Below are 13,457 nucleotides of genomic sequence, written 5' to 3'. Positions count from 1 at the left end.
TGGACATCGATGTCACAGAATCCACCAGTTGAATGGACATCGATGTCACAGAATCCACCAGTTGAATGGACATCGATGTCACAGAATCCACCAGTTGAATGGACATCGATGTCACAGAATCCACCAGTTGAATGGACATCGATGTCACAGAATCCACCAGTTGAATGGACATCGATGTCACAGAATCCACCAGTGGAATGTACATCGATGTCACAGAATCCACCAGTGGAATGGACATCGATGTCACAGAATCCACCAGTTGAATGGACATCGATGTCACAGAATCCACCAGTTGAATGGACATCGATGTCACAGAATCCACCAGTTGAATGGACATCGATGTCACAGAATCCACCAGTGGAATGGACATCGATGTCACAGAATCCACCAGTTGAATGGACATCGCCCTTTGGCCACATTGGTTATATAGTTTTAGTTATTAGTTATATCCGCATTCTCTTTTCTGAATCGCAATTGTGAATTTTCTGGAATGAAGTCAGTTCAGATTCCTCCAGTTCTTACTTTCTGCCTGTAAATTGAATTTTGGGTGTGACTGTTCTCTGTTACCAAATTCAAACTTTTTCTGTACATAAGAGATCTGTAACTGTTCTGAACGCTTATACTGAGCTGAGACATACCTGGCCGCAATGCAGTCCCATCTGAAGGAGATAAAAACTTCCAGAAACTGCCGAGGATACTACAAGTCTGGAAAATTACTGTCCATCGAGGAGACTTATAGAGACCTGACTTCTCTGGGACATGACATAAAGAAAGTCGGGAAAACCATGAAAGAGAACATTGACAGTGTTCGCACCGATCTCTCTCTCCGTCTACTAATAGACTTCCCCATCATGACTCTGCAGCATGTCACCGATTTGGAACCCTTACAAAAAATTCTGGAATCAAATTCTTTTAAGGGAAGAGGAGACCACGAGAGAGAAGAATTTAAAGACCTGTCATTCTGGAGTGCAGACATCCATCCAGATGACATTGAGAGCGCTCGCCAGCAGGCCTATGACAAAGTCCGACATGTAAGAAATGCCGAGAGATTCCAGACAGAGATAAAGGAACAATATGCCAGCTCTCCAGCATTTGATAAATCTGCTTCTCGGTACGGCAACTTCAGGCTTTCCTTCCCGTTGTCCAACCTTCTGTCCTTCTACAAGACTCAGCATTGTGGAGGTGAGGAACCTCAACTGAGGATTCTGGGGACCGATATCTACAAACAGGAGATTGCTCACTACATTGTAGTTCACAGTCCCAACACCGACCAGTTCAATGACCTTCCAGTTGTGCCGTCTGCCCAGCACATCTCTGAACCTCCGCCCTTTGTCTATTGGATGGAAGAAACATTGTTCTGGAGGCCAGAATCCACCTCCAGATCTCTGAAGCTGGAGATCTCAGAGGAAAGGTGCAAGGTGAGACCATCGGACCCTCCTCGTTCTGGCAAAAATGAGCCCTGGCGTAAAAAGCGTGCCTATGAACCTCGCTGTGTGTGGATCGAGCTGGTGGTCGCCTTTCACCTTCCTGCCAATGGACGGCTTCAGCTCCCGATGTCACACCTTCTGAGGAGCCTGACTCCTTGTGATGTCCTACAGCCTTTCCTGGGCAAAACACCAATGAAAGAGCATGAAGCCAAGGATATAATAAGAAGACTGGGGGCAAAGTATGGTAAAGATGACAGCGTGAGCCCACCACAGTGACCTTATGGGGTATGTACTGTGTGTATCTCTGTCATGTATTTCATAATTTACTGATTTATACAGACTGAAAAAAAAGCTCTTACAAATTCTAAGAAAACTTTTCAAAACTCTAAGATACAGTGTCAGTGATGTGAGATTGTACCTTTAAAATATATGTCTGGGCAGTGTCAGGACAAGGCAGTCTAGTACCGGCTGAAATCCTCCCTCCCAGCACAAATCTTTGGTAATCCGAAGATTAAATCCTCCCACCACATTTCCCCATGAGCACAAATCCTCCCCCAGTACAAATATCCCCAAATCCCCCCTCCTAGAACAATTTACCCCCCCCCCCCAATTACCCCTACTAGCGCAAATCCTCCCCCTAATCCCCCTTCCTAAAATAAATCCCCCCCCCCCCCCACAGCGAAAAAGTTTTCTTCCTAGCACAAATCCCTCCTCCCCCCAAATCTCCCCATGAGCAGAAAGCCTCCCCCCAGCACAAATCACTGCTGCAGAGGTATTGGATCTTGGCTCAGGGACACTGCTGACTGTAAGATCAGGACTTTACAGAGTTTACTTACCTGCCCCCAACCCACATTCTTTGCTGAGAGGAAATGGTCGTGGGTAAGCAAACCCTGCACAGTCCCATTGCAGGATTTCTGCAGTGGCAGGAGGAGGAGATGGAGGGGAGAGAGAGCACAGCCCTCACCTCCTCCTGGTTCTCTTCTGCTTTCCAGATTTGGATTGTCACCACTCCTCGAGCTAAGCTGAAAGAAGTTAGGATGATGGTGTTGCTACTTCTGTCAGCTTGTAGCGGCAGCAAATCTCCTGAGAACCTCTAGCTATGTAGGGCAGGGGTCTACAAACTTTATAGGCAAAGGGCCAGTGTACTGTCCTTGAGACTTTAAGGGGGCTAGACTGTGGCCAGCGGGAGAAAAAAATGTCCTGGCGTTAGTGGGAGTAAACAATGCCCCATCATTGGTATTAATAGGATGAATAGTGCCCCATTGTTGGTATCAGTGGGAGGAATAGTGTCCCATCATTGGTGTCAGTAGAAGGGATAGAGCCCCATCATTGGTGTCAGTGGGAGGAATAGTGCCCCATCATTTGTGTCAGTGGGAGGAATAGTGCCCCATCATTGGTATCAGTGGGAGGAATAGTGCCCCATCATTTGTGTCAGTGGGAGGAATAGTGCCCCATCATTGGTGTCAGTGGGAGGAATAGTGCCCCATCATTGGTGTCAGTGGGAGGAATAGTGCCCCATCGTTGGTTTCAGTGGGAGGAATAGTGCCCCATCGTTGGTGTCAGTGGGAGGAATAGTGCCCCATCGTTGGTATCAGTGGGAGGAATAGTGCCCCATCGTTGGTGTCAGTGGGAGGAATAGTGCCCCATCGTTGGTATCAGTGGGAGGAATAGTGCCCCATCGTTGGTATCAGTGGGAGGAATAGTGCCCCATCATTGGTATCAGTGGGAGGTATAGTGTCTCATCATTGGTGTCAGTGGGAGGAATAGTGTCCCATCATTGGTGTCAGTGGGAGGAATAGTGTCCCATCATTGGTATCAGTGGGAGGAATAGTGTCCCATCATTGGTGTCAGTGGGAGGAATAGTGCCTCATCATTGGTATCAATGGAAGGAATTGTGCCCCATCATTGGTGTCAGTGAGATGAATAGTATCCCATCATTGGTGTCAGTGGGAGGAATAGTGCCCCATCATTGGTGTCAGTGGGAGGAATAGTGCCCCATCATTGGTGTCAGTGGGAGGAATAGTGCTCCATCATTGGTATCATTGGGAGGAATAGTGCCCCATCATTGGTGTCAGTGGGAGGAATAGTGCCCCATCATTGGTATCATTGGGAGGAATATTGCCCCATCATTGGTATCAGTGGGAGGAATAGTGCCCCATCATTGGTGTCAGTGGGAGGAATAGTGCCCTATCATTGGTATCAGTGGAAGGAATAGTTCCCCATCATTGGTGTCAGTGGAAGGAATAGTGCCCCATCATTGGTGTCAGTGGGAGGAATATTGCCCCATCATTGGTATCAGTGGGAGGAATAGTGCCCCATCATTGGTGTCAGTGGGAGGAATAGTGCCCTATCATTGGTATCAGTGGAAGGAATAGTTCCCCATCATTGGTGTCAGTGGAAGGAATAGTGCCCCATCATTGGTGTCAGTGGGAGGAATAGTGCCCCATCATTGGTATCAGTGGGAGGAATAGTGCCCCATCATTGGTGTCAGTGGGAGGAATACTGCCCCATCATTGGTATCATTGGGAGGAATAGTGCCCCATCATTGGTGTCAGTGGAAGGAATAGTGCCCCATCATTGGTGTCAGTGGGAGGAATAGTGCCCCATCATTGGTATCAGTGGGAGGAATAGTGCCCCTTTGTTGGTAAGTGGAAGGAATAGTGTCCCATTATTGGTGTCAGTGGGAGGAATAGTGTCCCATCATTGGTATCAGTGGGAGGAATAGTGCCCCATCATTGGTGTCAGTGGAAGGAATAGTGCCCCATCATTGGTGTCAGTGGAAGGAATAGTGCCCCATCATTGGTGTCAGTGGGAGGAATAGTGCCCCATCATTGGTGTCAGTGGAAGGAATAGTGCCCCATCATTGGTGTCAGTGGGAGGAATATTCTTATTACATTTATTTATTACATATGTTTGCCTGCCAGGACTTAAAGGTTTCCTTCTCCTCTCAGTCTATCGGATGAAGCCAACCTTGCACACGTAACATGAAGTCAGGAAAAGTGTTTTTTTTTCCTCCCCCATTTAGGGATAAATCACAGTACTGGACAATATGTCCATTGGCCACCATGACTTGGCAGAGGATGTTATTATAAAATGTCCTTGGAAGGTTCTATAGTGAGTTATAATCTAATGACCCGGTGATTCAAGCCCAGAGGGACTCTCCGTGAAGCCTGAAAATCCACTCGAATATCATGCGATGTAAAACTCCTCCCCATCCGCAGGACACACCCTTTATATACTTAAAAAAGGACATATTGCCCTTGTGAAGTTTCATGAATTGATTTGACACATTGGATGGTCACTTTAGAGTTCACACCATCCCAAAAACGCCCTGACATAGGTATCTACAAAGGGTAGGTTGGACACCCAATATACAGCAGATTGCCGATCACTGACACAGATCACCCTGGTGGTGGAACAGATAATATATTGCTTTATGGGAAAGCTCTCCCCAATCCCGGGGGGTGTGACAGTCGTACCTTTCCTATGCACTCTGCAGTATCTACAGGCATTCAGTCCACACCAGGAAGACCCCTGTGCATCCGAGTCTTTCTACTCTTCCCTTCTGATCTGTAGTAACGGGGGGACCATAAAGTTCTTAGAATGGGAGCCCTACTGCTTGAGACCCGGCAGCCATGTTCCCCAATCTGTAAACGTTTTTGTCATGCAGTATACCAGAGGTAAATAAATGTTTCTTAACCCCTCCAGAGGATTACCCCCCCCCCCCCCTTCTTGACCAGGCCATTTTTTGAAATACGGCGCTGCGTTACATAGACAATTACGCGGTCATGCAACGTTGCACCCAAATTACATTTATGTCCTTTTTTCCCCACAAATTGAGCTTTCTTTTCGTGGTATTTGAAAACCTGTGCGTTTTTTTTTTGCGCTAGAAACAAAAAAATACCAACAATTTTGAAAAAAAAAAAATATATATACATACAGTATATATTTGACTTTTTGCTATAAAACATATCCAATAAAAAAAAAAAATCAAATTTCCTCCTAAATTTAGGCCAAAATGTATTCTGCTCGGTGTCTTTGCTACAAAAAAAAAATCCCAATCCTTTTAAATTAATTGGTTTAGGTGAAAGTTATAGCGTTTACAAATGGCGGGATAGATACTGGGATTTTTTTCGTTTATACAAGTAATGGCGGAGATCAGCGACTTATAGTGGGACTGTGGCGGACATTCTGACACTGGGGGGGGGAACTGACTAACTGCCACTGACATCCCCAGTGACACCAATACAGTGATCAGTGCTAATAAAGAGCACTGACACTGTACTAATGGCACCGGGCAGGAAGAGGTTACCATGCGGGGCGATCAAAGGGTTACCTGTGTGCTGTGTTCCATGATGCCCTGTTTGTGGTTTACTAGGGACACATGCTGCTGTGTTTTTGTTTGCTGTGCAGAAAGATACAAAGCAGCATGTCCTTGCTGGCAGGAGATTGACCTGTGTTGTTTACATGCAGGTCTCTCCCCTGTCAGTGTTACTCTGCGATCGCTGGGTGCTGGCGGGGGTCTCCAGCCGGAACCCAGTGATTGACATCTGTAGCTTCCAATGGTGGAGCAGATGGTTGGCGCGTGTGCCCCCAACCCGGAAATATATATATATGTGATTTTGTGCAGTCCTGCCACCCTGTAGCAGTACATCTGCAATAGGGTGGAAGGGAAGCGATTAATATTGACAATATCCTCAAATCCAGCAGAAAACATTGTTGCAAAAGTTGACATGTCAGTCTGAGGTGAAGTTGATGACACTATTATTATTATTACAATATTGACACAGGGACTAGGACTTTACAGTAAATATCCTGTGATAGCAATAGGCAGTGATAGGCACCCTTTACTGAGAGTTCTGGGGTCTATCAGACCCCAGATGTCTCCTCTGCCCTTAACAGCATCTGATCACACCAAGATCGGTCTGATCATATGTTTTCCCAATTTAAAAATGGCGCCACTTACTTCTGGGAAAGGGAAGTGATGAATGTGCGTCGCTTGCGGTTTCCGACCATTGAGGTGATTGGAGCCGTTCTGATCTCTGATTACCTCTATGGTCAGCCGACGGAAGTGCTAGATGGTCGCATGGGTCTCCCAGAGGGGCGGAAGGGCCTGAGAGACCCGTGGAAGGTGTAGAACCATTTCTTCTAGCTGGAATGAACTCTCCTATGGGTGTAGATTACATCCTATGAGTGGGGCGGCAACTTGACGCTAGAAGTGTGGCGTTGCCAGCACTGGGGTTTCTAAAGGTGGTGGTGGAGACCAGTTGTGTCCCTGCCTCACATATCAAAGTGACATCCAAAAAGGGTAATAACTTTGCTGTTCTGCTCCAATTGGAAGTGCAGATTTAAATCCTTCATGTTTAAATGATCTACGGTCTATGGGTAGCCGGTGAAAATGCTAGATGGTTGCTTGAGTCTCCCAGAGGGGCGGAAGGGCCTGAGAGACCAGTGGAAGGTGTAGAACCATTTCTTCTAGCTGGAATTAACTGTCCCTCGGGTGTAGATTACATCCTATGTAGGGCGGCAACGTGACCCTAGAAGTGTGGAGTTGCCAGCACTGGGGTTTTTAAAGGTGGTGGTGGAGACCAGTTGTGTCCCTGCCTCACATATCAAAGTGACATCCAAAAAGGGTAATAACTTTGCTGTTCTTCTCCAATTGGAAGTGCAGATTTAAATCCTTCTTGTTTAAATGATCTAAGGTCTATGGGCAGCCGGTGGAAGTGCTAGATGGTCACATGGGTCTCCCAGAGGTCTGGAAGGGCCTGAGAGACCCGCGGAAGGTGTAGAAATATTTTCTTTAGCTGGAATGAACTATGTGTAGGGTGGAAACTTGATGCAAGAAGTGTGGAGTTGCCAGCAAGGGGGTTCCGAAAGATGGTGGTGGTGGAGACCAGTTGTGTCCCTGCCTCAAATTTCAAAGTGACATCCAAAAAGGGTAATAAGTTTGCTGTTCTGCTCCTATGAGAAGTGCAATCCTTCTTGTTTAAATAATCTAAAAAAAAAAATCATCCAAGAGCTCCTTGACTCCACCCTACACCATTACAGGTCATCGATATAGTGACTGTACCAAATCAATTGCTTTTTCTGAAAAAATTACAAATTCCTCCCACTATTTTCGGACCTCATGCACACGGGACGTAAAAAAATGCACTTTTACCCGCATTTTATTTCAGTCTCTAAATCCCCTCCCCCCATGTTAGCCCGTGTGTGCACACAGATATTTACAGGCATATTAGAAAAGAAGCGTTTATAGGCTGAAAAAAAAAGCATCGATTGCGCATCGAGCAAAGGAGCATTTGATCCAAAAAAGTGCTTACATGCTGGGAGTGTTTAGCGCTTGAGGTTCATTCATTTCATTGGCCTTAATAAATGAATATTCTGGTCAATGGAATGAATGAACGCCTAAATGGTTTTTAAGCTGCTTTTCTCCTACCAGGAGAAAAGGTGTTCAGAAGAGCTGGGCCTTAATCCGCTCCAGTCTGGTCACGTGATCCCACAACTATGGCTCCCCTGTGTCAGAGAGTGGCTGCTGCAGGGGAGTAGAGGGTGCTCCAGCAACAGAGGGGCGATGGGTGATGTTACGGCTACAGGAACTCACACCCATTGTCGAGCGCTCCATCACACGGGGCAGCCGGAGGTGAGGGACCAACACGTGTTATAAAAGACATTGAACCAGATCTTTTGTAAACATGCTATGAAGCATGGACGTATATACCACAAGGCAAACAAGGCATTTGCATAGGGTGGCGATTTGTAGGGGTCAGCACTGCCCCCTGGAAGAAGGGTCATATGTGGCATGGGGACCAGGTGGGATCCGAGAGAGGCTGTGGGCTGCTTGATGGTGTATGCAGAGCCCGATTGTCCTTCCCAGGGATGTCCGGAGTTGTGAAGGTGAGTGTCTTTCTCTCTTTTGCCATGTGGGGCTGGCGGGGGGGGGGGGGGGGGGTGGGTGTTAGTGGATAGGCTCTCTCAGGTGGGGAATGGGGCAGGGGTGTTGTTGGTCACTGTCACGCTCTCTCCACAGGGGGGCAGTGTTGGTTGGTGTCAGGCTCTCTTCGCCAGGGAGGAAGCGTTCGATCTTTGTGTTGCCTATGGCAGCTCAAAACCTAAATACACCGCTGGGTAGGAGGAGCCAGGAGGGAATATTTTTAAGAATAATTGTTATTACATTACATTTACAATATTACAATATAAAATCACTCAATTTCATGCTCCCACAAAGTTGGGGGCATGAAATTGTCCAAAATGTCACCTTAAGTGTTCCCTTCACTGGAACTAGGGGGCCAAGTCTAACCTCTGAAAAACAACCCCACGCCATAATCCCCCCTCCACCGAACTTTACACTCAGCACAATGCAGTCAGGCAAGTACCGTTCTCCTGGCAACCTCCAAACCCAGACATGTCCATCGGATTGCCAGACAGAGAAGCATGATTGGTCACTCCAGAGAACACGTCTCCCCTGCTCTAGAGTCCAGTGGCGGCGTGCTTTACACCACGGCATCCAACGCTTTGCATTGCACTTGGTGATGGAAGGCTTGGATGCAGCTGCTCGGCCATGGAAACCCATTCCATGAAGCTCTCTACGCACTGTTGTTGGGCTCATCTGAAGGCCACACCAAGTTTGGAGGTCTTTAGCTATTGACTCTGCAGACAGTTGGTGACTTCTGCGCACTGTGCGCTTCAGCATGCGCTGACCCCGCCCTGTCATGTGACGTGGCCTACCACTCGGTGGCTGAGTGGCTGCTGTTCCCAGTTGCTTCCACTTTGTTATAATCCCACTAACAGTTGAGCGTGGAATATTTAGTAGCCAGTAAATGTCACGGATGGACTTATTGCCCAGGTGGCCACCTATCACGGGACCACGCTTGGAGTCACTGAGCTCCTGAGAGCGACCCATTCTTTCACCAATGTTTGTAGAAGCCGTCTGCATGCCTAGGGGCTTGATTGTATACACCTGTGTCCATGGAGGGGATTGGAACACCTGAATCACATGATATGGAGGGGATTGGAACATCTGAATCACATGACTTGGAGGGGATTGGAACACCTGAATCACATGATATGGAGGGGATTGGAGCACCTGAATCACATGCTATGGAGGGGATTGGGGCACCTGAATCACATGATATGGAGGGGATTGGAACACCTGAATCACATGATATGGAGGGGATTGGAACACCTGAATCACATGATATGGAGGGGATTGGAACGCCTGAATCACATGATTGGGAGGGCGGGGGCAATACTTTTGGCAATATAGTATATATCTCCTTATAGACACACACATTGTTGCCCTCTTCTCCCCCAGCACACACTGATACTTATTTAAGACCTGTCAGTTCTTTATGAAACTAATAGACTTTTTCTTTTCCATTTTCAGACATTAGAGAAAGCCACAAAAAGGCATCAACTTATGCTAAGCATCTTGAATAATGATGGGTGGCTGGTTATCTTCTGCACTGCTTATATCTCCTATTGGTTGCTTCCTTTACCCAATCTGGGATGGATCTCATTACCTATGCTACCGGACTTCATTTATAATCCTATGAATTCAACGTAAAGATCAGAACTGTCTTCTGTTTAATGTTCTCTAATATTTTGAATAAAGCTTTAATCATCATAACAAGAAGTATTTGGTTCCTGGAGAAGAGTGTGGTCCTTATTGGTAGGACATGTTCCACAGGCAGGCAATGTGGTCAGGCTGAAGAGTGTTTAAGAAGATAATAAGGTCAGGCTGGAGGGTTTGCAGGCATACAGTGGGGTCAGGCAAGAGGGTGTGCAGACAACCCATGAGGTCAGGCAAGAGGGTGTGCAGGCAGGTCATGAAGCAAGTTCAAAGGGCATGTAGGCAGGTCATGAGGTCAGGCCAGAGGGTGTGCAGACAGGTCATGAGGTCAGGCCAGAGGATGTGCAGGCAGGTCATGAGGTCAGACCAGAGTGCATGCAGGTAGGTCTTGAGATCAGGGGTGTATTTACCACAAGGCAAACAAGGCATTTGCCTAGGGCGGCATTTTTCAGGGGGGCAGCTCTTCCCCTTGGAAGGGACATGTGCTGCATGGGGACCTGGTGGGTTCTGAGAGAGACTGCTGGTTTCATGAAGGTGTATGCACTACCCCATTCTTGTTCCCATGAATATCCAGAGCTGTGAAGGTGAGCGTCTTTCTCTGTCTTGCCGTGGCGGATGGTGGCTGGTGTATGGGGGTAGTGGTAGTGGAAGGCTCTCTTGTGGTGGGGCAGGGGTGTTGTTGGTCAATGTTGGGGGGGGGTGATTTTTGTGTTGCCTAGGGCAGCACAAATCCTAAATATACCACTGCTTGAGGTCAGGCCAGAGTGTGTGCAGGCAGGTCATGAGGCAAGTTCAAAGGGCATGCAGGCAGGTCGTGAGGTCAGGCTGAAGGGTGTGCAGGCAGGTCATGAGGTCAGGCTGAAGGGTGTGCAGGCAGGTCGTGAGGTCAGGCTGAAGGGTGTGCAGGCAGGTCATGAGGTCAGGCCAGAGGGTGTGCAGGCAGGTCAAGAGGCCAGATCAGAGGGCGTGCAGGCAGATCATGAGGTCAGGCCACAGGGTGTGAAGTAAGGTCATGAGCTCATGCCAGAGGGTGTGCAGGCAGATCATGAGGTCAGGCTCAGAGGGCGGCAGGTAGGTCATGATGTCAGGCAAGAGGGTGTACAGGCAGGCCATGAGGTCAGGCTGCAGAGTGTGTAGGCAGATGGTATAGTCAGGTACAAAGGTGTGCAGGCAGGCCATGAGGTCAGACCAGAGGATGTACAAGGTCATGTGACTAGGCCAGTGTAGGCAGGCTGAGTGGTCAGGTTGGGGGGTGGGCAGCCAGGTTGGTGGGTTTGCAGGAGGCCATGTGGTCAGGGCTGGGAGTGTGCGGTGCTGAATTTTATCTGGGCCATGCTGTAGACTACAGATATGACTTCTGGGTCAGTACCAGGACTCAGGGCCGGGTAATGAAGACAATACGAGAGAGAACACACAGGGCTCCAAGACTATGTGGGCAGTAATAGTGCAGAGGACAGAATGGGAGATTTATCAATGAAGGAGTCAGACTAATAAAGGCTCATGAGAATGATGTCATCAGGAAGAAGACCCCCCCAATGCCCACACAGTACTAGTGGCACTTTAGTCTTTGGGAGTGATGGTGTCACCTCCGATGGTGATCCTAATACAGGGTAACAAGGCATGCTTTGGCTGTGGTGCGGCCTGACACCCTGAATGAGAGTCAAGCCGTGACCAGTTAGAGCGGAACTTCACCCCCTCAGTCAGCATTGACTATTGTGAATTCCTCTGTGGTTAGGATTAGTAAATAGATAGGAAAGTATAACAAATTTGTTTAAAACATTGGCCTGTAATTCGCTTAGGCTCCGTTCACACTAGCTTTGCCAGCAGGCGTCAGACAGGCATTTGGGAAGTGTTTTTAACGCTTCCCAAATGCCTATGAAAATTCTGCATATGGTAGCACACAGCACTGTTCACACTGAAGCATTAGTGTCACATTGCGGCAAAACTGACGCCTCATGTCCAGTCAGGAGGAGTTGAAGCCTCCCATTCAAGTCTATGGTGCCGCTCCTCAAATGCCTGGCAGACATTTGCTGGGTGTTTGCTACGCAGTTGCGAGGCGTTTGCCATTTAACTTCATTATAGGTGTTTGTGGTGCGGTTCAAATGCCTCAAAACCGCGCATAGGGCGTTTGGGGAGCGTTAAAAACCAATAAGACAAGTGTGAACGCGCCCTTAAAGTGACCCTGCAGGCATCTCTGCAAAACAAGCAACTAGGGGCTCATGTACACTGCGGCTGATAAACGCACGTTTAGGAGCTTTTCTGTGTTTTATTCAGCAGTCCCTGAACTCCCCCTAATGTCCTCCTCTGTGTCTGTGTACACAGAGTCCTATACAAGCAGTGGAGTTTACAGTCGTTTTTTTGAACGCACCAAACTTGCATTCAGTAGATTTTATCAGCGTGCCAAACATCAAATGTTTGTAGATGCGTGCAAATGCGGCTAATTGTGTTTCTAAGCGTTTGCGTTCAGAAGCGTTTTTTAACTGTTCCATGTCCAGATGCTGTCCAGAGCCTTTTTTCATCATCAGAAATGCATGCAAAGCGTTTTCCGGGTACTCAAATGGACCCGGCACACCAGCGCAGTCAGTTCCAGGTTTCGCATGAAGAATAAAATGGTAGAACGCGCCGCATTATGTTCATGATGGGATCCATAGTGACTACAACCAGAAAAGACCCGTCATCTCCACACATACTGCTCTCCCCGCTTCTTCTCTCTCCGCTTCTGCTCTCCCCGCTTCTGCTCCCCCCCACTTCTGCTCTCTCCGCTTCTGCTCTCCCCGCTTCTGCTCTCCCCGCTTCCGCTCTCTCTGCTTCTGTTCTCCCAGCTTCTACTCTCTGCTTCTACTCTTTCTGCTTGTGCTCCCTCTGCTTCCGCTCTCTCTGCTTCTGTTCTCCCCGCTTCTACTCTCTCTGCTTCTGCTCCCCCCGCTTCTGCTCTCTCTGCTTCTGCTCCCTCCGCTTCTGCTCTCCCCGCTTCCGCTCTCCCCGCTTCCGCTCTCTCTGCTTCTGTTCTCCCCGCTTCTGCTCTCTGCTTCTACTCTCTCTGCTTCTGCTCCCTCTGCTTCCGCTCTCTCTGCTTCTGTTCTCCCCGCTTCTGCTCTCTGCTTCTACTCTCTCTGCTTCTGCTCCCCCTGCTTCTGCTCTCTCTGCTTCTGCTCCCTCCGCTTCTGCTCTCCCCGCTTCCGCTCTCTCTGCTTCCGCTTTCCCCGCTTCTGCTCCCCCCGCTTCTGCTCTCTGCTTCTACTCTCTCTGCTTCTGCTCCCCCCGCTTCTGCTCTCTCTGCTTCTGCTCCCTCCGCTTCTGCTCTCCCCGCTTCCGCTCTCTCTGCTTCTGTTCTCCCCGCTTCTGCTCTCTGCTTCTACTCTCTCTGCTTCTGCTCCCCCCGCTTCTGCTCTCTCTGCTTCTGCTCCCTCTGCTTCTGCTCTGTCTGCTTCTGTTCTCCCCGCTTCTGCTCTCTGCTTCTA

The 13,457-nt window shown here is 48.5% G+C and overlaps 1 protein-coding gene across 1 annotated transcript; it reads left to right on the top strand.

The window, feature by feature from the left end:
- The first annotated feature begins 584 nt into the window (after window positions 1-584).
- On the top strand, window positions 585-10,059 carry LOC149435704 (uncharacterized). The gene is made up of 2 exons (XM_089662456.1): window positions 585-1,712; window positions 9,811-10,059. Exon 1 carries the CDS (start codon window positions 648-650, stop codon window positions 1,701-1,703), a length of 1,056 nt encoding a protein of 351 aa, XP_089518582.1. The 5' UTR covers window positions 585-647; the 3' UTR covers window positions 1,704-1,712; window positions 9,811-10,059.
- Window positions 10,060-13,457: the final 3,398 nt, after the last annotated feature.

This window comes from Staurois parvus, unplaced genomic scaffold (assembly GCF_062004578.1).
Source record: "Staurois parvus isolate SC_StPar_1 unplaced genomic scaffold, SC_StPar_1.0 ptg001478l, whole genome shotgun sequence".
In the NCBI taxonomy this organism is placed as follows: Eukaryota; Metazoa; Chordata; class Amphibia; order Anura; family Ranidae; genus Staurois; species Staurois parvus.
Note: the sequence above shows the minus strand (reverse complement) of the source record. Positions and strands in the feature narration are given on the sequence as shown.

Excerpts from the sequence above, each read along its gene's own strand:
- LOC149435704 (XM_089662456.1), top strand. The coding sequence starts at position 648 with ATGCAGTCCCATCTGAAGGAGATAAAAACTTCCAGAAACTGCCGAGGA.